The sequence below is a fragment of the Sabethes cyaneus genome, chromosome 2 (assembly GCF_943734655.1).
Source record: "Sabethes cyaneus chromosome 2, idSabCyanKW18_F2, whole genome shotgun sequence".
Taxonomy (NCBI): domain Eukaryota; kingdom Metazoa; phylum Arthropoda; class Insecta; order Diptera; family Culicidae; genus Sabethes; species Sabethes cyaneus.
This window is the reverse complement of record NC_071354.1, coordinates 2,883,790-2,907,529: the sequence shown is the minus strand read 5'-3', so window position 1 is coordinate 2,907,529 and position 23,740 is coordinate 2,883,790. Positions and strand designations below refer to the sequence as shown.

General features: G+C 39.0%; 4 protein-coding genes across 6 annotated transcripts; 2 read left to right on the top strand and 2 right to left on the bottom strand.

Annotated features, from left to right (window-relative positions):
• Positions 1-563: 563 nt before the first annotated feature.
• On the bottom strand, positions 564-1,885 carry LOC128738767 (ATP-dependent (S)-NAD(P)H-hydrate dehydratase). Its single transcript, XM_053834121.1, has one exon. It carries the CDS (start codon positions 1,883-1,885, stop codon positions 854-856), a length of 1,032 nt encoding a protein of 343 aa, XP_053690096.1. The 3' UTR covers positions 564-853.
• Positions 1,886-9,010: 7,125 nt separating this feature from the next.
• LOC128734886 (N-acetylgalactosaminyltransferase 6-like) lies at positions 9,011-16,660 on the top strand. 2 transcript variants are annotated; one of them, XM_053829281.1, is made up of 5 exons: positions 9,011-9,249; positions 14,139-14,524; positions 14,597-14,955; positions 15,016-15,896; positions 15,957-16,660. In XM_053829281.1, the coding sequence occupies exons 1-5, from the start codon at positions 9,199-9,201 to the stop codon at positions 16,134-16,136; spliced, it is 1,857 nt and encodes a 618-aa protein (XP_053685256.1). In that variant the 5' UTR covers positions 9,011-9,198; the 3' UTR covers positions 16,137-16,660. The 2 variants fall into 2 exon arrangements, with proteins under 2 accessions (XP_053685256.1, XP_053685257.1); XM_053829282.1 differs by lacking the exon at positions 9,011-9,249 and adding an exon at positions 13,434-13,530.
• Positions 16,661-17,673: 1,013 nt separating this feature from the next.
• On the top strand, positions 17,674-18,559 carry LOC128738669 (mpv17-like protein 2). Its single transcript, XM_053833983.1, has 2 exons — positions 17,674-18,060; positions 18,117-18,559. Exons 1-2 carry the CDS (start codon positions 17,802-17,804, stop codon positions 18,512-18,514), a joined length of 657 nt encoding a protein of 218 aa, XP_053689958.1. The 5' UTR covers positions 17,674-17,801; the 3' UTR covers positions 18,515-18,559.
• LOC128738668 (N-acetylgalactosaminyltransferase 6-like) lies at positions 18,542-22,457 on the bottom strand. Of its 2 annotated transcripts, none has more exons than XM_053833981.1 (3): positions 22,196-22,457; positions 21,742-22,083; positions 18,542-21,009 (listed from the first exon to the last, which is right to left on the bottom strand). In XM_053833981.1, the coding sequence occupies exon 3, from the start codon at positions 20,974-20,976 to the stop codon at positions 19,147-19,149; it is 1,830 nt and encodes a 609-aa protein (XP_053689956.1). In that variant the 5' UTR covers positions 20,977-21,009; positions 21,742-22,083; positions 22,196-22,457; the 3' UTR covers positions 18,542-19,146. The 2 variants fall into 2 exon arrangements, with proteins under 2 accessions (XP_053689956.1, XP_053689957.1); XM_053833982.1 differs by having other exon boundaries at positions 22,214-22,457.
• Positions 22,458-23,740: the final 1,283 nt, after the last annotated feature.

Sequence of the window (23,740 nt, the reverse complement as noted above, 5' to 3'; positions counted from 1 at the left end):
AATGCTAGTACGTCATTAGTAACTAAATGAACGTTCATTTAGTCACTAATAAGGTACTAACATGGTAGCATCGTAAATACAAAAAATACAGTAAAACATTTTTCAGCAAAATTGTAGATAATAACTGGTTCTACAAATGTCCCATATATAACTTTGTCAAATTTTGCTCGGCTGAGACGGTACTGTCAAATGAATCAAAATTGAGTAAAAGTGAACGAACCAGCCCTGGTCATCGCTAAAGATGTTACTGTCTGCAGCAAAATATCTTTTAGTAATATGCTCTAAAACTTTGCAGAACACATCAATGTTGAAACATATTGAAACTGAAGCAAAATATTTTTTTTATTTCACTTTTATTTAATCAAATTTAATCCGTTAAGTCTCACGTAATGACCATGAATAACAGCTATTGCAACCATCATCCTTTTAGGGGCTTTAGACCCTTTGCCCTGGTCCACGGTATCAGGTTGGTTCGGACATCGGCTCCTACAGAGATTCGTGATTTGCAGGCGGAGTTGAGATAATGGTTAGACATGTACACAAGTTTTTAACATAGAATTTAGTTAAAGCAAGTACTATTTATTTGAATAATTGGTTGGTATACTTTTAGACCGGATACATCTTTATAAAGACCTGATCGGATACAAGATATAAACCATTCTTTGACCTTTACCCCTCGCACATATTCCTCTAAAATCATTCCGATATTTTAAGCTCCTTATAGCTCCTAACAACTGGTTATCCCCCGTCCACATTCATTCCAACTTTAATTAAAGACGATTTTAGGCAAAACACACTAGACCACACAGAATATTCCACCGATAAAAAATCCCAATAAGCTCATAATTTATTCCTAATCCTTTTTACGTTCAAAATTGTCTTCAAACACCCTATTAATCTGTTCGATCATATCACTGCAGGTCATGCTACGCCCTTTGGTTTCAAATGCATAGCTGTTGCAGTGTTTGGTCAGGAAACTAGCGGCAAAACAAGCTACTACTGCGGGGCTGATTTCCTGGCGTGATTCCAACGCCCAATAGTAGAATGTAGCCAGTGAACCCGCCAGCAGATCTCCCTGTCCGCCACAGCGACGGCCCGACCCACCCTGTGGGCATTCGTATTTCTCCAGTGTCAATGAGTCGTAAATCCGATCGTTTAGGCCTTTTTCGATTACCGTCACCCCTCGGCCGAGCTTTTCCATCATTTCCATGATTCGATCCCGGTCGTTTCCAAATAATCGGCAGAATTCGATAGCGTTCGGTGTGAGAATGACTCCGTAATAATCTTTCACCAAACTGATGTCATGCGTGATCAGATATAGTCCATCCGCATCGATAATAAGCGGCTTCTGCAATTGTCGACAGATTTTTATCAACTCGGAAACCGTTTGCAGTACTAATCGATCCCGTCCCAATCCTGGTCCTATCACTAGAACATGCAACCGTTCTAGCCATGGCTCAATCTGAATGATGGCATTGTTACAATCCAAGAGAGGATGCACAATCAATTCTGGACTATAAGATTTAATAACTTGAGCAGCAGCTTGCGGGCAGAATACGTGCACCAGATCGGCTCCAACCTTCAACGCACTGATGGCCGCAAAGTAAGGTGCTCCGGTATATTCAAGTGATCCACCAACTATCCCGATGCGTCCAGCCTGCCCTTTGTGACGATCCGTCTCCAGGTGAGGCACTATGTTGCGAGCCCGTTCCAGCAAAGGTGATTTATTTTCAGACATAGTCAAACAACGAACGAATCTTTGGCAAACAATGCTTGCTAATGATGGCTGCCAAAATTGAACACCATTAAAAACTGTATTGTGCGAAAAAGGCCGACAATAAACGTTCAGCGAAATCGACCGCTTTGACAAATTAAACACAAACATCAGTCAGTGCACTATCAGATGATATGACAACAAAACACTGCGGAGTGTGCTAAGGAAAATGATAAGACCAAACAACGAAAAAGAATAACGAAAACATCGAAAACATCGAATCAATACGTCTATGTCACTTGTTTGCAACGTTTTGTGTTTGTATGCAAGTTTGTTTCAAATTTAAGCAACGTGTAGTTATTAATTAGGAAAATAGATTTTGATTTTGAAACGAAATCTCTTGAAATTACATAAAACATAAGGGCCACCTTGCTTAAATTTCGCCAAATTGAAATCAAGATTTGTTTTTGTAGACTGATCAAAAGTAAGAGAAGGGTAGACAATTTAAAACTGCTCCTAATAAAAGTTTTAAGAAATAGGGCATTGTGTGATTTGATTGGGAAACCTTTCTTCAAATTAGTAAAATAAATAAAATTATATAAAGTATATCAGGCCTCCTAATAGGCAGAGATGAGACGCTGATCTAACAAGCTAGTCGTCGTATATACGAATTCCGGAGAGGCTGTTAGAGTCCATTGGATCATAGTACTAGCTCCGCAAATGTCTTGTACTCTGCTGCTTTACGTACTGTACTGGCTGTGAAATCTGTCGAATTTAAACAAAAGTTCAAGTTTCGAAACCGGAATGAACCGGACACAAAAGCCAAATCCGCGCCAACTCAGGAAACGTTTGAATCTGTTATTTCTTAAATCATGACATCGTTTAACATGAATGACGAGAAATTTATGAGTTAGTATGTGTTCACCGTACCATACAATCTTGTAAAGAGAAAGAACAATAAAAAAGTATAAGGGTCCATGCCTAGTGGCACGGGCGCAGGCTTGAAGTAGGACTACGAATGTAGAGCAATTCGTCTCCCAATCGTAACACCGGACAGAGCATTTCCCACCAATTTAAGCCGTTCTGCTTCCGCGACCAAAATTTGGGTTTTCTAGCTTATTTAATATTCTATTATAGCAGCTTATTGTCAATTGCAAGTAAAATTGTACCATCCAAAGTGCGATATCGCTCATAAAAGTGCTATTTTGCATTAAATCGTTTCGGTATCTTCGGCGCACTTTTTCGTTATCTTCCAAGCAATAAGTGCGCCGAAGAAACCGAAACGATTTAAGCTAAAATAGCACTTTTATGAGCGATTGCACACTTATTAATTGGACAATTTTCCTTGCAATTGACAATAATAGATCGATGTTTCGAATCCAACACGGTCGGCGTAAGTTACACTCCACACCAAACAATAACCGGCTGCTGCCGAGTTTTACCACCTTTGCCGTGTCCAGAAAGGGAGATAAAATCGTAACTCTCATTATTATTTGTAACTCAAACAACGCGAAAATGATGCCGTTCGCAAAATCAATTCAACTGCTTCATATACTTATTCAGTAGTTCTTAAAAGAACTGATTGTTTTTTACCAGCTGTTAGTAATACGAATCGAAGAAATTTACTGCTTGGCAGCAGCTTTTTTCGGACCGCATTCTCCGTTAGAACTTGTTTTGGCTTTGGAGTTTTCGATGCCTTTGCTATGGTCTTCATTGACTTAGTAATCTTGCTTCTCGCTAGCAAGTTTGGAAGGCGAACGAACCGGAAGCGCCAGTTCTTTGTTTGGACCAGCTTTCTCTTGTTGAAAACTAACTTCAAAGCCTTTTTCACGAATGTGTCCAACTTTGAAACGTCACAATTGTAGCTGGCGGCGATATACTTCTAGACGGCTTGCAACGAAGATCCGTTGACTCTTCGGTTTATTGGCGTCTCGCTTAGTGAATTTGGATGTCTTCGTTGCCTTATTCCGGGGAAGTAGCAACAGCTGAAGCTCAACGATTTTCGAGCGGATTCTATAGAGCGTAAATTAAATACAATCAAACTTTGATCCCTTTGATTCAAAGGGAATTTAATCCATAGCTCTTCTCCTATATATTTCTGTCATCCGTGTTAGGGAAGCATTGGCGTGGGAAGGCAAAAATTTTTAGCAAAAATAAAATTAAAGCAACGTCATGAGTTAGAAGACCGCGAGTCACCACATATTTAACGTTTTATAGATCAAATCAGAAGAAATTCTTCATGATTTAAAGAATCAGCGACATTTGGAAATTTAATTAAAGAAATTTAGTATACAGAAAATTTTCATCTCTTCATAAACAAATTCGTTCGTCCTAAAAAGGACGGGTTGTGGTAAATTATGTGGTTGAAAATCCGGCCAGCAGAATGGCTTGAATGTTTGAAACAACACCTCCCAGGTGACAATGGTTACCGGACAGAGCATTTTCCATTGATTCAAGCTCTTCCGCTCCCGCAACTATTTGGTTCTAATATAGCTGATAATAGATCGATGCTCCGGCAACCAACGCGTTCGGCGCACTCTACACCAAACAATGATCCGCTGCTGCTGCTGCTGCTGCCGCTGCGCTGCGTTTTACTAGTTTGTTCTTGCCGAGTCCAGTGAGGGAGATACAATCGCAACTCTCTGCTGTCTGTTCGGCACCGTACCGATGCCAATGCGAAAATGATGCCGTTCGCCGGCTTACTTCTGATTATATACCAGAGCAAACGGCAGCAAGTTGTAACAAAGGCGGATCAACGTAGGGTAGAGAATCATAGACACGAAAGAAAGGCGGTACAACGAAACCGTACATTGTTTGAACAAAACCGGTGTCCGGTGGTTCCTTAATGAAGAGCTACCAGTTTCTGCAGAGCAACCTAATATGAAGCATCGTCTTTATGCCACCGAAAACCAGTGGAAAGGCCGCAAAGCGCGATAGGAAAAAGAAGAAGAAGCCACGCCACTAGGAGAGCAACGCTATTTTCTTTCATTTAATGCCGACAGGGATGGCACGGCAACGGGCATGGCAGACGTGCACTCACAGTTGCGTGTGGTTGTGCCGGGTGAGTTTGCCAAGCGCGCCGTCTCGGAAGGTACCAAAGTATACCGGCCTATAGTAAATGTGTCTTGACAGGCTTCTGTAACTATACAATTAGCCCTTTTTAGGGCCTAATATATAAATGAAGATGCAATTCGATTTTCTCACTAAACGCTTTGCCTCGAATTACGAAGTGGCGCAGTTTTCTTTTCAAAGAATTTTGCCAGGTAATGTGGCTTTTCCGTTTCATGCTTTCCAGAAAGAATCACGAAATGGCATAATTTTGCATATGTAGGTAGGTATATGATCAGTTGTATTCAGTAAGTATGCTATAGTACAGGACAATTATTCAATAACTTTTTCTGCTCATTAACGAGCGCTTTTATTGAAACTGTAGGAAATTGGTGTGGAACTTTTATATTTAATAATTTGGCTAAACTATAATGGTCTTTTCGACTCCATAATGGATCTGTTGTGGGAAAGTTGCTGGAAAGAAGGCAACTTATTAAAACAAAATGAAACTGTGAATGCTTGCATCTGTTTGTTCATTTGTTACAATTAGTGATGTCCGTTGATCGTTCGATTAATTCAACTAATCGAATAATTATAAAAATATTCGAATAATTTCTAATCGAATACTGGTAGTACGAGTAGTTGAATTAATCGAATAGTTCAAAGGAAATAATATGAATGCGAATAATCCTCGAATAATGGCCGCTAATCGTTCATAATCGTTCGATTAATCGAATTAATGAAAAAAATATTCGAATATTTCTAATCGAATACCACTAGCACGAATAGTTGAATTAATCGATTAGTGCAGACAACGCTTGCCGATTAATCGGTAATCGAATAATTGAAAATTTCGGACATCACTAGTTACAATAACCTGATGCTTTTAACATGAGTTCGCAATATTTGTCGTAATGCCGTTTAAACATCCAATTACTGTACGTGTTAAAGCTTGGATAAATAAACTGCCAACTTGTCATGTGCATTTTTAAATGAGGAATATCATTCATGAGAAAAATCAATTCAACTGCTTCATATACTTATTCAGTAGTTCTTAAAAGAACTGATTGTTTTCTACCAGATATTAATAATACAATTCGAAGAAATTTACTGCTTGGCAGCAGCTTTTTTCGGACCGCATTCTCCTTGGAACGACTTTTTTTGGCTTTGGATCGTTATTCTCGGTACCGATGCCCATGCGAAAATGATGTGGTTCCTCGGATTACCGTTGGTTATATATCAGAGCAAACGGCAGCAATTTGTAACAAAGGCTGATCCACGTAGAAAAGGGAATGGCAGAGAAGAAAATAAGGCGTGACTTTGTACGTTGTTTGAAGCTTCCAGTTTCTGTAGATCAAGCATCGTCTTCATGTCATGGCACCGACAACCAGTGGAAAGGCCGCAAAAAGCGATAGGAAGAAGAAGAAGCCACGCCGCTAGGAGAGCTACGCTATTTTCTTTCGTTTGTTGACTACGGCTCAGTCAAGCATAATATCAAGTTATAGTGAGTGTGGCTGGCTGCCGGGTGAGTTTGCCATGCGCGCGCCGTCTCGGAACGTACCGAAACAGTCACCAAAGTACAAATACTCATAGTAAATGTATCTGGTCAGGTTTCTGTAACTATCCAACAATTAGCCCTTTTTAGGGCCAAATATATACATGAAGATGCAATTCGATTTTCTCACTAAACGCTTCGTCTCGAATTACGAAGTGGCGCAGTTTGCTTTTCAGAGGATTTTGCCATGTAATATAGTTTAAACATTACTGGCGGGCTCGTACGTTCATACTTGATAAACTTCCAATTTGTCATGTTCATTTTAAATTGAGGAAAAATGTGAGAAAAATCAATTTAACTGCTTCGTACACTTATTCAGTAGTTCTTAAAAGAACTGATTGTTTTCTACCAGATACTAGTAATGCAAATCAAGGAAATTTACATCTAGGCAGCAGCTTTTTTCGTGCCACCTTCTCCGCTGGAACGACTTCTTTTGGCGGTTTTCGGTGCCTTTGCTGTGGATTCCATTGGCTTAGTAGATTTTTGTTCGGGGGCAGCCGCATATTTACTCCAGTAGTACAGCTTTAATCGGAGCCGCCTTTACAGCAGTTAGCAAATTTAATTTGTTATCGTCCGTTTTATCAACCTTGAACGAATCGGAAGCGCCTGCTCTCTTTGTTTGGACCAGCTTTTCGACCTTTTCGACAGCTACCTAATTTCAAAACCATTTTCACGAATGTGACCAAGCTTGAAACGTCACAATTGTGGCTGGCGGCGATTTACTTGAAGACGGCTTGCAGCGAAGATCCGTTGATTATTCAGGGCATTGATAGCAGCGAAAACCATATCGTTCGCTGGCGGACGAGTCGATGGCTTCTTCGGTTTGTTGGCGTCTCGCTCAGTGAATTTGGATGTCTTCGATGTCTTATTCCGGAGAAGCAGCAAGCAGCAACAGCTAAAGCCTAACAATTTTCGAACGGATTCTATTACAAGGCGTAAACTAAATACAATCAAAGGAAGCTTAAACCATAGCTCATCTCGTATATATTTCTGTCATCTGTGCTTGGGAAGCATTGACGTGGGGAGGGAAAAAAATGAAAATATTGAATTAATGAATGTTCGTCTAATATTTTCTTAATTATTACATGTCTGTTAGGGAAACATGTAATAAACTATGTAGAAATGAATTTTTTGAAAAATTTCCAATCGATTGATACCAATATCTCTAGAATCTATTGAGGGATGACTGAGTTATAAGCGTGTAAACCATAACCACTTTTCGTTACATGTTCCCTTTTCGTTTTTCTGAAGTGCACCCCAATATAGAAATCAAAGAAGTAGTCCTACTTCAAAAGAAATAGCACCTTCCTAAATATCATAGCATCTATTTGGGTCTGTTTCATAATGTGTTTCCTTTATTGTTCATACCCGGTCCATGCTCGAGCTGATTACAACTATGGCGGAGGCAGAATATTATCAGTTTTCTTATATTAATTGTGTTTTTCTGCTACTAACGATGCTTTATCAAACATATTCTTGTCGTTAGCATTGATAAAATAACATCAATGAAAACGGTTCAGAACAATGATCGCCGAGCTGGATTTTAATCGTGAACAAAAAAATAACTTTCTAACTCCAAATAGGAATCGCCACATATAGAAGTAAGTAATTGGTAGATCAAATTGGAAATAAGCGTCTTCAAAATTTGTAGGATTTTTCCTCAAATCGTAAAATACTTTGTTGAAAACATTCAACACTAGTTCTAATGGTGAGTGTTAAATTGGCTATACATTTAACTAAATCGCATTTGTTTTTGGAAAGTGCACAGTACTATCACTGCCCTACTGCGAGAAAAACTAGATATATATTCTTACGTTTTGAACTATTTTACTAACTCTTTTATCACCTTTGGATTTTTCACTAAGGTCAGCACAGCAACTAACAATTCCTACTAACTTTCTTAAACGCAAAGGAATTGATGAACGATAGCAAAGCGTCCAGCATCCAGTCGAGTGTTTAACAGCATCTGGTAACTACTCTAATGGAAATTCCGGCAGTTGAACTTTTCGAAAACAACTTTGATAACACGTTTTCGATCGACAAAAATCTATGTTCGGTTCAAACCGTACCACAAAAACTTTGAAAGGCTTTCGTTTATTACAGCATTACCTCAGAGGCTAACAGTGAATGAAATGATCCAAGCATTGTTTATAAATAAGCCCCACAATAAAGGAAAAATAAACAAAAACGACCTTTCACAAAACGGGTCCACACGAGTGTGGAAAAGCGCATATCTCGTTCGAAGCCTTGCCTTGATATGCAACTCGCAGTAATTCTCATGCTCTTCCTCTTCGGCCAATCAGCAATGTTTAAATTTTGGCGAAACGAAAAGGTCTACTCTTAAATGCCGATTCATTTTCGCAGCACGCTTCACTGAACAATCGTATCTCTTATGTCTTATTGATACAGGCCTGAGTATTATCAAACATCTCTAAACATAAATAAGTGTGCACGCTACTCATCTTTGTAAAGTCAATATATGCCCATCAGAGCCCCGTTAGTAATGCTCCATTTTATGGCTTCATGATTATGATCAACATAAAAATGAAACACCGAAACCACAAGCTTACTCACTGAGCAAAGATCAAGTTTCGGCATCATTGGATGACCCTGCTGTCGCGAGCCACTTCTAAAGTCCACAGCGGCAGAATTCGGCAAGCACCGGCTAGTCTTTATCAAACGGCCGCCGGGCGTGCACATGTGTCGAGATTCCTCCTTTCGATCAGCTTAGCTTACGTTGCGCGGGCTGTTAAGTTTGTGCTTCTGCAAAGTGTTATCACGAGTTGGCTGATGATTGTGGGAGTCGGAGTAGAGTTGCGCCTCAACGCTCATTAATAATACTATTGATCGTTCGAGTTGTGACCAATATATTTTACGAATAATGAAAGTGCAGCGAGCGTTTAGACAAATTAAGCACTCTGCTTATCGAAAGGTGTGTAGCTGAGCATTGCTATCTGTCAATAGTGGAAGTGATTACAGCGTGAGATAAGTCATGCTCTAGGGTTTCAAAGATAACATTCCAATTAGCTGTTGATGTGACCCACATCTCCGGTTATAGGAACAGAAACGTTATTTTCTTTTTGGCTGATATCAAATGCGAAACGTCCATACGAGTGCTTTTACGAAACCAGTTTTAAACCAGATCCTAATTTCTGTGCGGAAATAAAACTGTCGCTTCAAACTAACAGAAAAAAGGTGGTTCGGTTATAAGCAAGCACATCTCACGTATTGTCTTGTATATATTGTATTTTAAGTCCGTGGCATGGTTGGATGATTCGGTCAATGGTGTGAGCCGTGCTATATTTTTATTTATTTTATTCGAGCAAACCCACGAGCTAACCACTTCTTTTATGATCTTCTATGATGAGCCGTCAGTAAATTCGGATTTATTATTTAGTCATTGCTACTGGACTGGATTGCCCTGTATCGTAATTCGTTATAAAGATCATAAATGACGGAATAGAACCTGGAATCCGGACGCTTCCCTTTTTCTTGTGTTTGCTATGGGAATGAAATTATTCTTGGCGAAACCGACGAAACATCTGTCTAGGAGAGTGAGAGAGATATTTGCTATTTATTCTGTCTAAAATTCAGAAAAACCAGTTTCATAAACATGGAAGTAAAAAACAAGGGATATTACGACAAAAATTATAGTATTTCGTGTTTTCTGGAATTTGAAAAAAAATGTATGTGAATTTCTACGTGTGATCCTCAAAGTTACACAAAAAACAACTCCAAAAATTAAATGGTATTCCCGGTTTTGCTGATGATTTTTGAGTAAACGTGGCCAAAAAGAATTTCGAATACAAGTAACATGATATAATGAGAATAATGAAATTGAATATATATGTTAATTTAATGTCAAACTTGATGTTTAAACTCGTCAGACTCATCCCGTACACAGCAGTCGTTCTATGTGACGACTACCTTTATTCTTTACTGCAACAAAATCTTTATAATATGCCGTAATGAAAAGCTTCAACAGTTTGCGATTTTTAATATCCGTGATAAATTCGTAACGGTACTGCATCCTTTACCAGTAAATCTACCTCAAAGTATTTTTTCTAGCATGCCGATTTTTATTTAATTACAGTTTTGTTCGATATTATTTTCTTTTATTCAAAATCTTTTAATCTTTTGTTAGGACGGGGAGTCGAAATATGATTTCATCACAATTTTTTGTATTGGAAGTTAAAATTTTAGCCTGTACTGTTTGGGTTTTAATATGTATGAGATTTTTAGAATTGTTTCAAAGTAATAATATACTAAAACGTTAGAATTTTAGTTATGTTTTTATTGCATGGAATGCGAAACAAAGAAACAAAACACAATAAACAAGTAAATTAAAACTGAATCAAGATCTGACTAACTTCCTGGTATTCCTGATGGTGGTGTTCCTGTGCGCATTTCTCGCAATGAGACCCATTTTCTTCCGCATATCTAATCATAATGTCCGTTCCGTTCAACGCAGCTTTATCAGAAACACGTATGATTTCAGTGCCAGGAGCAAATAATTCCTTGGCATTTTTGTTGTTGTCGATAGTCGAATTCTTTCACCGTAAAATGTTTCATCAGCAACAAACGGTTTAAGAATTATTTCTACATTTTCGTCGTCTTTCAGTAATTCGAACCCCCCTTTTTGCTCATCAATTCGTTTAGGCTTCTGAATTTGTTCCGAGAAAGCTCTTATCCTTTCCTTCAATACTGCATCCGTTTTCGAAAACAGATATCGATGAGGCCTGCAAGTCGTAGGTGGAAGACGTATCTGTCGTGAATAAAATTAACAGTGGAATTCAATCGTAAAAAGTACGAAGGTCTGTACCTAGGGGCACGAACGAGGGGCTCACGTAGGACTACGGATGCAGTAGGCTTTGTCACATTTTTATGAAAATGAAAATGTAACGAGAACCATTAAATGCAAGTGTAAAAACAAGAATGAGTGTAAATGCAAATGTATACAAACATCATTATCGCTTCGGCAAATCAGCACTACTTATTCCGACTGACTGTGCCTAACATTTTTCAAATATGTATTTAAAAGTTTGTTTGAGAAACATGTAATCTACTGTATTGTAATGGATTCTTAGAAAAATTTCCAATTGATTGATACCAATATCACAAGAATCTATTGAGGAATGACTGAGTTATAAGCGAGCAAACCATAACCACTTTTCGTTACATGTTCCTTTTTCGTTTTTCTAAAGTGTAACCCAATATAGAAATCAAAGACGTAGTCCTACGACAAAAGTTTTTCTTTAATTTCAAGCATCTAATGTGTCAACCATTTGCATATGTAGTTTTCTGGCTTCTTAATTACTTACATGTTCAAGCACAATACAGATTTCAAGCAGTGAAGATATTTGAAGACTATTCCAATTTTAGGAACGAATGCTAATAATCCTGATAAAAAGAGCACTTTTTAAGGTGGGGTCTTAAGCAAATGTTGGGTGCCAGTTATTGAATATTGGCTTTATGTAGCGATAAAAGTTACGTGAAAAATTTTGAAACAATAACACTCTCGCATCCCATGTGGACGTATACCCTTCATTTCTTTAAATGAAAAATTTAATCTGGGACAGGGTGATTCATTAAAAACGACATTACAATAAAACAATTCAATAGTGACATTGTACTATAATATGTAGATTAGCACTAAACAACCTTTATGTTTACGGTTCGTAGCAGGTAATTAGAGCAACCATAAGCCGCTGAAAGTATCATCGCATTCTGGGTGTAACTGATAGAAGAAACATTTCTGGTCCTACAAATAACTATCAGCCACGCTTAATTGAGAAACATGTTTCAAAGATGCTTCCATTAGTGTAAGGAAGTATATGAGTTTTTAACGACAAAACGTGAGGTCATGTTTAATGAGGTAGACGTTGCAGTGCGTAAAATATTCTCCGTTTCGTTTTAGCTGCGCTTTTTCAGAGAAGCTTACATCCATACAGGAGCTTAGCGATGGAATTGGATAGTTATTACACTAAACAAAACACTTATGTTTATGTTCAGCCTATTCTTGGGTTTTTGTATACTGATGTTATTTAGAGTACTAAAGTGATAATATAATGTCAGCCGGCATGCCAACAGCATTTTATTACCATTTGAGGTTTCTTCTTTCAAAAATCGGGGAAATGTTGGAACAGTGACTGCCAATTAGGGACATCGCAATGTTTCTCCGACAGCCTAAATAAGTACAAAGGAATAAATTTTAACAGTACAAAGAAAAGTGAAAGTACAAAGATATAAATTACAGGCGCTTGACTCCCGACCCTGCCGGATGTTGTGGGTTCGAATCCGGTTATAATCTCAGATTATAGCTTGGTTCGACCCATGCACCTTCCAACGTTGGACAAAAGTCACAACGACAACTTGTTAAGCGTAGCTACCAATAACCCCCTCTCTCACCTTTCTACTCTTTCCCCACCATTTCAAAAAACTTTTCTTTACTTTCCCCTACCGTCCTTTCATCAATTGTAGAACCACCGTTTCAAACAATATTAATATACGTTTGACCGCATTTCAAGGTCAAGACTAAAAACACGAGGTTTGGTCTAATAGCATAAAGATTGCTGATTAAAAAATTTTTCGTAAGAGCTCTGCTCTGAAATCGATTCTTATGCCCCAATGCCATGGTCTGTGGCACCGTTGTGAACCACACAGCCCCGGGGCAGAACAGTTATTATTTAATATTTTTCCAAGCATCATCTGCCTTGCTTACAAGAGATTTATGACGCAACGTCACATCAGTTTGTAAATAGAGAACCCGACACAGTAAATGAAACTGACAGAACATGACTTGAACAATCGTAAACCAGAAGCATATTGGCATTTGCCTGCTGGTAATACATTAGAAATCACACAGGGAAAAGCTAAATAAAATATGCACTCAAACGTAGAAGCCCAAACACCGTTTCAATCAGCAAAAAAAGAATGTTATCAAAGCACATTTAATGCCACGAGCCCAAGCTAACAGCCAAAGAAAAACGGAGTGACGCGAACAGGTAGTTAATAACATGATGCCCACCACGATTATCTCCCCCATCTTCGATACTGTTGGCAATGATGATCGAGGCGAGGAAGGCCAAGGTCATCACTAAGAGTGGATAGCATTTAATCGTTAGAACATCTTCTCGGGTGTCTCTAAGGTACTTGTCACAGATGCATATACAGTTTCAAAATGATGTCATCCGATTGCATATGATTTTTCAATGTACGTATCATTGTTTACTGATTAATATCGTACTAACAAGCCGCGCACCGTGAAACTGCTTTAAACTACTCTCGAATGGAATTGTTACGTTTATAGTTATTCCTATCATGTTAGTTTAAATTTATAACCGACACGTACAATTGATTTCATTCAATCAACTGATTGCTGAGTAGAGCAGAAGCACTTAGAAGATCCAACTCAAAATGTTTTCATTTTTCTCATTCTTTTTTTTCTAATCATTTTTTGATTACTTGTATGGACATCATTTAGTTATACATCCGTACATTGATATCGTTTTTGTGCTGTTTTTCTGATTCCATTTTTAACTTTTTCGCAAATTATGTTGACCTTTATTATATTTTATACGTTTTTTAGATAAATTAATACGACTTTAATAAAAAGGTTTTGACGCGAATATAAGATTACACAGTGAAGCAAAACGTTACTTCTTTTCGAGTTTTTGCAACAACATTATTTTTATTTGTTTGCTATAGGGAACCCCACGGTAAAAAAAAGTCAGTGTACTATCTTCAAGACCCTTTACATAAGCACAATTGATACCCAGCTCGTATGCAAATTTTCAAACGTACACACATCTTCCATTCCAGATTCGCAAAGCCACCATCAACGCATGGGCACTGAAGGTTCTGTTCGTGGTTTCGTGCATGATCATCACCGTGCTGCTCATCATCCACAAGTACCAGAGCCTATCGAATTTCAAAAAGTCACTTCTCTACCGGTACGCGAGTGATGTGCCATTTTTCGACGGCGGTCCTCGGAACATCGACGGCATACGGGTAGACTGGCATGACTATGCGTTTATCGAGTACGAAACCGAACGAGAAGGGCCGGGTGAGCACGGCAAACCGGTCAGATTGCAGCGACCCGAAGATGTCAAACTGAACAAGAAGCTGTACAAAGAGAATGGCTATTCAGCTGTAATCAGTGATAAGATCGCTATAGACCGATCGATACCCGACATTCGACATCCTCAGTGAGTTCGTTTGTATCGCACAGGTGGCAGCCTGAGTCGCGTGACTTTATTTTATCAATCACACGTTTTCAGGTGCCGACAGAAACGCTACCTGCAGGATTTACCGAATGTCAGTGTGATCATTATATTCTACAACGAGCATTGGAGCACATTGTTACGAACCATTTACAGTGTATTGAATCGATCTCCAGAGCATTTGCTCAAAGAAATCATACTGATCAACGACCATAGCACCAAAAATTTCCTCTGGAAACCACTACGTAATTTCGTAGAAAGTGAACTTGCCCCGAAGGTCAAACTAATTGACCTTCCGGAGCGGTCGGGGTTGATTACCGCCAGGTTGGAAGGAGCCAATGTTGCAAGCGGAGATGTACTGATCGTTCTTGATTCACATACCGAGGTTAATGTGAACTGGCTACCACCTTTGATCGGTGACTAATCTGATCGAATTATATTTTATACTAATTTTAAAACCAACTTCACTCTTTTAGAACCAATCGCTCAAGACTACAGGACGGTAGTGTGTCCGTTCATTGACGTAATCTCGCACGAAACTTTTGAATATCGTTCCCAGGATGAAGGCAAGCGTGGTGCATTCGATTGGAAGTTTTATTACAAACGTTTACCGTTAAGACCGGGCGACGCAAGCGATCCTACCGAACCGTTCGAAAGTCCTGTTATGGCTGGGGGTCTATTTGCAATTAGCGCCAAGTTTTTCTGGGAGCTTGGCGGTTACGATGAAGGCCTCGATATTTGGGGAGGTGAACAGTATGAATTGAGTTTCAAAATATGGCAATGTGGAGGCCGAATGGTGGATGCTCCGTGCTCCCGTGTTGGGCATGTGTACCGTGGCCATTCACCATTTCCAAACCCAAGAGGCGTAAATTTTGTGACAAGAAACTTCAAACGAGTGGCAGAGGTTTGGATGGACGAGTACAAACAGTTCCTGTACGATAGGAATCCTCAATTTGACAAAATCGATGCGGGAGACCTTACCGAACAGAAAGCATTGAGGGAAAAACTGCAGTGTAAACCTTTCAAATGGTTTCTAGAAGTAGTTGCCCCTGATCTATTGCTGCGGTATCCTTTGCGGGACCCGTTACCCTTTGCTTCGGGTCGAATTCACAGTATAGCCAATCCTAGGTTATGCCTTGATTCCTTGAATCATAAAGCTAAGCAGCCGATCGGAGTATTCGGTTGCGCGGACAACAAAACCCATCCGCAAAACAATCAGTTCTTCACGTTGACCCACTATCGCGATATTCGGGTGGCCAGTGTTGAGAAATGCTTAGATGCCTCTGAGGATGAGTCAGAGGTTATCCTGTTCAATTGCCATGAATCCCAGGGAAACCAGCTCTGGCAGTATGACTTAGTATGAGTTTGAAGAGTTTTTTAAAACTTCTACGATATTTCACAATGTTTGTATTTCCAGGATAATCATTTGATTCGGCACGGCAAACCAGTTCGGAATCAGTGTCTCGATCTGGTTGGCAAAAAGGTAACTGTTTCCCGATGTGACCATCGCAAGAAGACCCAACGGTGGGAATGGGGTTTCGCCAACATTACTATGCTGAGAAATTGGGAGAAATATGGCGCAAAGCTACATGCGTAGATCGAAATTAAATAAATAAATTTTTGTAAATAAAACTGTAAATTGACATTGAAAGTAGCCTTACCAAATTCGATCATTGTAGGTTTATGTTTCATACTCGTAGGTTGCACAGCAGGGTAATGCAAATCTATCTCGAAGGAATTACAGTGAATTTATTATAATGAAATAGAGGGAAATTCAGTTTGGACACCAGCACCACACCCCAGCAGAATTTGAAAAAGTTTTTGAATTTATATTTAAAGTTCTTGTAACCCCCTACCCCCCTTTTCAAATTGGTTTTCAAAATCGGAAGGCAAAAACAATTGTTGGACATGACTAAAAGCTTTTATATAAAATAGATTGGTTGTGGACTCTACAGCCTAAAGAACTCGAAAATGAATGTTAACGCTTCTAGTAGGAAACAAAAGCGTTCCAAAAAGCGGAAAAAAATTCTTTCGATTTTGTGTCTTTTATGGTAGGTTTTCGCATGAAAAATAATAACGTGTGTATGAAAAGCAAAAACATAGATTTGATTAAAGTTTAAGTCAGACGCTTAAAACACTTTTTTTGCCTGTTTAAAAAAATCTTGTTTTTTGAGCCCAACATCGGAAGGACAAAAACTTTATAAAACATTTGTAATAGTCTTATTACCTACAATAGTGCTAAATACATCTTGTACAACTGACGAGCTTTAATTTTAACGATTTTACCGGACATCTAACCTAAATAGTTGCTAATTTTTGTTTAACGCTAAATAGTTTACATTTTTGTTTAAAGCTTTTTGAAAAGTTGATGCCGAAATAATCAAATTTAGATTGTTTATTAATTTATAAATATTTTTAACAACTAAGAACTAATTACTAAATAGACCATGGAAAATACCAGACAACAGGACGCATTTATCTCATCTTTGGTGTCTACCATTGTTAAGCATTGACATGAGTTCCTGCTTATTATTTCGCACTAATCGAAATGAGTTAGATGAAAAAACGAATTCGGTATTAGTTAATTAATTAATTAACTGAATTTATGAATTTTACTAGTGAATTAATTTTATCTGTCGAACTTAAATTCTATACAAGTAGACTTTTATGCCACTTTGCATACAAGTTCAAAATTATGATCATGCGATGTTTTCTGTATGATGACACAGCATAAGGCCCTTCAAGAAAAATATTAATAAGCCCAATTTCCTGAAAATCTTAGCCTATATGCTGACATCGCAATGAGTGTTCATCGAGAAATAATAGTGGATAACCGTTTGTAATAATTAATTAACAACACAGCGCTTTTTGATAAGAAAAACCAGAAAAGCACCGTTATCAAACGTCGTTGCCGTGTCGCTTTGCCCAACACCGTTCATAAACGGTGTTTCAAACCTGTAATATACGGACACCTTGGTTTTGCTGCTTGCAACATGACGAATTTACGAATCAAAACAAAACAAACGATACCGCTACTTCATTCAACTGACGTCACATTCACATGTTCATAGATTTGCGCCGTCTCTTGCCAAACATTCCATTAAACTGTTCACTCTGTATTATCTAACAATTTCGTCATATTTGTAGTCTTAATTCGTAATGATTCACGCATTAACCACGAGACTGTGTGCTTAGTAGTTTGGTGTGCTAGTTTAATCTAGCAAACGGTGTTTAGGTACTTATTTTCCCGGAGATAGTAGTAATGCATAAGTTGACGCACAGTCTGGTTTCGCGATTAAGCACGCGCAACTTTAAACGTGTGTACTCAGCACTTCCTTCTCCGGAAAAACGACAGCCGAAAGCAGCGCAACGAGTATGGAAATCTCTTTTCGGTCGTTATCTTCTGGTTACCAACACCGTCAGCTCCGGACTACTTATGATGTTGGGTGATATTGTCGCGCAGGAAATCGAGCAGCGTAACGATGGTGCGTTGCACAAACCGTACGACTGGAAGCGAATAGGTATGAACCATTACTTCACTTTGAAAGAAACTGTTCACATTGTTTTCTTATAATAGGCTGTATGACAATAGTTGGCATATCACAAGGTCCGTTACACCACTACCTCTATATGTGGATGGATCGGGCTCTGCCAGGAGTAGATATGAAAACAGTATTCCGAAAGATTGGTCTGGATCAGTTTGTGATGTCACCGATCTTCATTATCAGTTACCTGTACAGTGCCGGATTATTGGAAGGTAACAGCATGAGACACTGCACCGACGAACTAAAAGCAAAGTATTGGACCATTTACGCCGCTGATTGGTTGATATGGCCACCAACACAGTTCATCAACTTTTATCTTCTTGGTCCGCAATATCGTGTACTCTATATTAATGCAATCACTATGTTGTACAATATCTTTCTTTGCTACATCAAGCACAATGATAACCTTACATTAACATTTGGAGACTAGAGAATCTGAAAGTTCGGTTCATAATCTCAAACAAACACATTGTTTTGACAAAAAAATACTTGTTTTATTGCTTTTATTTGTAGCAGCGGTTTCGAAATCCACATTTCGTACACGTTTCTATAGAATAACGCTGTTGGGTTCCCCAAAATAGATGTTTCAAGGAAATGGCCTTTAAATTGATTAAATGCATTTCGTTACAATTGTCTTCTGTTCTACTACGTTACTGCAGCAAACATAATACTAGAAAAATCTTACAGACTAGATATGTTTATTGTGATTATCGTTATTCGGCTACCCATTCCTGTTGGGAATATGTTTTCATGGCAAGTTATTCGTATAGTTATCCTACCATACGCTTTTGTGCAGCTCAAAGAAAAAATATCAGATACTCATTTTTATACTGCCTTTATCACACTACTTTAATCAAGTCCTTTCAATAAACAGTTTAGAAAATCCAATTTGTTCAAGACCTCGAATTTCCACTTAACAAAAAAAACACATTATTCTTGGCTTAATTACCACTCATTTGTTCTACCTTGGACTGTTTTCTATCACAATTCGTGATGTTGTATAACTTTATAATAGAAATGAATTTGAGCTCGTGGAAGTAAGCGATGGTCTTCCACTACCATTCAGTCGATTAACTTTGCCCCGTACGTCTCCCAACTTTGCATGGCGGTTATATTCACAAAGCCCCACTTCCACTTCTGGTTGGGATTCTCTATATTGCAAGGATTCACGAATACAGATTTTTGGCCAGCGTCCATATCCAGGCAACGATTGTTCTTACCCTGCTTAATCATTTGCTTATCAAAATCGTACCGCCACAGCTGGTTGCCCTGTCCACCGTGACAGTGGAATAGTAAAATTTTCGCGTTCTGCCCACTTTCCGAAACGTCCCAGCAAAGTTCACCGAATTTGATTCTCAAATCGCGATGCCACGACAGCTGGAAATACTGATTAGGTTGTGGCTGAATTTTATCTGAAGCGCAGGAGAACAACCCGATTGTTTGCTTCTCTCCATGACTTAACGTATCAACGCAGAGATTAGGACTGGACAACGATTGAATTGCGCCGTTGGCAAAGTCCGGAGGTTCAACCGGTGGGTATTTTTCGATCAAATCGAAAGCAACTTTTTCCATAAACCATTTGAACGGCTTGCACTGTAATTTCTCACGAATAGCCAACTGCTTAGACAGATCTCCAGCATCAGTGTTATCGTATTTCTTTCTATCTCTCATATACAGAAATTCTTTATATTCATCCATCCACACTTCGGCAACGCGCTTGTAATTTCGTGATAGAAAATCTTTTTTCCTGGGATTTCCGAAAGGAGCATACCCTCTATAGATATGACCCACGCGAGAACAAGGTGCATCATACATCCGGCCTCCGCACTGCCAAATTTTGAAGCTCAACTCGTACTGTTCACCACCCCATATATCCAAACCTTCGTCGTACCCACCAAGTTCCCAAAAGAACTTTGAGCTTATCGCAAACAATCCTCCCGCCATTACAGGACTTTCAAAAGGTTCTGTGGGGTTCGCTAAATCTTTTGGCAACAGCGGCAACCTCTTGTAGTAAAACTTCCAATCGAATGCACCCCGCGCGCCTTCATCCTGGGCTCGATACTCAAATGTATCCCAATCAATTACATCAATAAACGGACAAACACAGGTCCTATAATCCTCCGCGATTGGCTCCAACAATGGTGGTAGCCAATTTACGTTTGCTTCCGTGTGCGAATCCAAGAAAATTAACACATCAGCAGTAGCTACTTTCGCTCCAGCCAATCTAGCCGTTATTAAACCGGACCGCTCAGGTAAATGAACTACTTTAACCTTCGGCATGTTCTCCGTGACATACCTGTCTAATTGATCCTTCAGAAACTCTTTAGTACTACAATCGTCCACCAAAATTATCTCACTGATAAGCTCCGGAGGTGACCTCAACAAGACACTGGATGCCGTTCTCAGAAGCGTACTCCAATGCTCATTATAGAATGGAACCACCACACTAACCGTTGGTAGTTCAGTCAAATACTTCTTCTTCCGGCAACCTTTGTGGCGAATATCTGGCAGCGAACGATTTAACGAAATCAAGTCGCTCAATACAGCATTGAAACCATTCTTCTTGAACAGTTTATCCTTCATCGCTTCATCTTTTTTCTCCAGATGGGCAGATATGCCGTGCTCTCCGACTCCCGTACGTTTCTTTTCCTGTTCGATCAACTGGTAATCGTGCCAATCGATCCGTTTTTGGAGTGCATTTTTCGGCGATCCATTGAAGAAGGATCCTTGCTTCTGATGTTGCACTAGTGGCTCTTGCCGTGGTGATAGGTGTCCCTGGAACAAACTCTGCCGATCCACCACGTTGAACGATCGAATGATCAGCGTTAGGAAGAGCAGAATGAAGCCTCCAACCAGGGCGTACTTTAGCAGTACTCGAAAATTACGACGCATCCTTTTTTAGTAGTAAATCAGGAATTGGTGTCACTACAAATATATTTTTAAAAATTATTATCAGTATAGGTAACAGGTATGTTTTACACGTGCTGTGTGACAGTAAACGTTTGTTTTATGTAATTTTATACTAAAATGATTTAGTTGAATACGAAGAATTGCTTACTGTTTTTTAATTAAATTATGTAATTTTGAAAATTTTCAAATTATTGAAGGAAACATTCCTTCAAATCTAACGATGATTTTAAAAAATTCTCTGCAGTAAAATTAATCCGGTTGAAAGTGCGTTCACCACAATGTTACCAATCAAAACACTTTTAACACATTTTCATAAATAGTATTATTTCCAGCAAGCTATTAAAAGATTATTACTTTTGCAATTTGAAAAATGAAATGCCAGCCAGCTGAAGAGGCCTCTCCCAGGATCCTCTTTATAAGACAATTTTTCTTCAAACATCAAAATGCATTTCAATAAGGCTACGATACAACTTCAACTCGAAGTAATGTAAATATTTACATAACGATAATTTCGCTTATCGGGAATTAATGTAAAGCACCTTTTTGTTCGTGTTACCATTCAAAGTCATTATCTTACGTAAAGTTCAATTCCAAATCTCCAAACTTTTATTAGTTAAATTGGCTTATTACAATTAAAAAACGCTCTTCCATGCGGCAGAATAGTCAGAATAACCAAGACAGCAATTCAACATATCCTTTACAATATAGATAACAACACTACAGTGGTACTATGACACACATTCTTACCTTCGTTACGCTTCGCGTGTGGTTCAAATAGAACTTGATATGCGTGTATTATGCTCGGTCTACCTCCTCACTGATATCTGCGAACTTCGATGAGGTGGCACCTTTAGTACGAGCTACTAGTGACAACGAAAAATGGTTTCGATTTTTTTTGTGACTGAACTATGTGTCAACATGTCTTCCGCCTTTTGCTCTTATATACGCATCCTCTATACTTCGTTTTCCGGACTCGAATTTCCACAGTAATTGCACAAAAACATGTACTTTCTACTTGCCATCCACACTCCGCTTAGTCTGATCAACCGTGCAACCTTTCACCGCAAATGTAATCTCGCAGTGCGGACGCTGCAGAACAAATTCAGAATGTTAATTTATTTATATCGCACAAGTAGTTTATCTGCTGAAAGCAAAGTGCGTCCCGCATATTAGACTACATTGATTGCAATAACATTCTCACCAATTTAGATCAATTTACCGGACTGAAATCCAAAAGCGCCTGCCGTCTGCTAGTTAACACTTTGCACTACGTCTCTTCCGCAACAAGTGGATCATGAAAATTACCTTTTCGGGTGACAACACAGCTAGTATTAGGTAGTACCGACGAGCAGTGAAAGAACGGTTTTCTTTCGCAATGACAAAACAAACCACACATCCACACCTGGCTGGTTGCTGCTAGCTGCTACTGTCGTACCTGTTCCTGTTATAAAGAGGCGGGCGGTATGCGAAGATTCCAATCTTTTTTTTGTTGAACTGCCGTTGAGTAGTGTTTGTTTACCGTAGCGTCATCAAAATCTTCTGACTGCTGCCCGTGCTGCCGGACAAGCAATCTGCAGCAGAGCTGCCACAAATTAATACAGAATATTTGTGCATGCATAAATTGGGGACCCATCAATTATTTTGGTGGCTGTGATTTCTGGCTCTACTAATGTTCCTGAATTTTAAAGTGCTCCATCAACTATTTATGTTATTCAAAAAATTAGACAGAGAAAATAAAGTACTTCGGAGAAAACGGCAGGGTCCCAAATATATGCATACACAAATATCTGTATTGATGGCCAGCTCTGATCCGCAGCCAATTCAAGTCGTTGTCACAGAAGACGTCCAGCAAGGATGGTTCGATCACTTTGACTCAATTTTGATTCATTTGACAGTACCGTCTCAACCGAGCAAAATTTGATAAAAGAATATATGGAACATTTATAGAACTAGTTATTATCTACATTTCCGCTAAACAAAATTTTGCTGGATCTTTTGCAAAGTTTTGTCTATCCTTTTCAATCTTTAACAAACCTGTGAACCACATCCCTGGCACGAACGTGATTCTCATACATTTTTCTTGAAGCCGGTTGAGCCAGGCTTGCTGGCTCGATTTTACGTCAAATTTGACAGCAACTGAAAGAATTACGCAATCATACGGTTTTATGCTTCAGAAAATTTGTTGCATGTGGGATGTAGATAATGAAACATGTTCGTTTTTTCTGTTATCGGCAACACAAAAAGTGAAAAACTCTGACTTTTGATGGTCTTATTTTTTACGATAAACGAAAGAGGGAAAACAACAGGCCGCATTCGTCATACTGCGCAGCCTTAAATACATGTGTTGTCTCGTATACATTTTGTTTCAAAACTTGTTGTCTACCTCTATTACCACCACTATCGGAGGCGGCTTCAGCTGACAACTGTCGTGACAGGGATCTGCTGTGAACCCACCCCGCTGTCACAAATGTCATTCACATACATTTTTCGTGTAGCCAACATCTCATCTAGCCCACAACAAACTTTGCCTCGGACAAAATGTATTTGTGAGTAGCCCGCTCTAACTTCAGCCTCGGATGAATCTGTATTGGTAAGCTCCCGAACAAAGTTACTTTTTTGCTTTTTTTCTTTTTGTGTCGGACGTGTAGGAAGCGTAAAAAGATGTTAGCTACTTCTTTACCCTTCAGTTTCATACGCCTGTGTGAACCGACTTCACAAATAAAACAAACTTGGGAAGGTGGCAGCA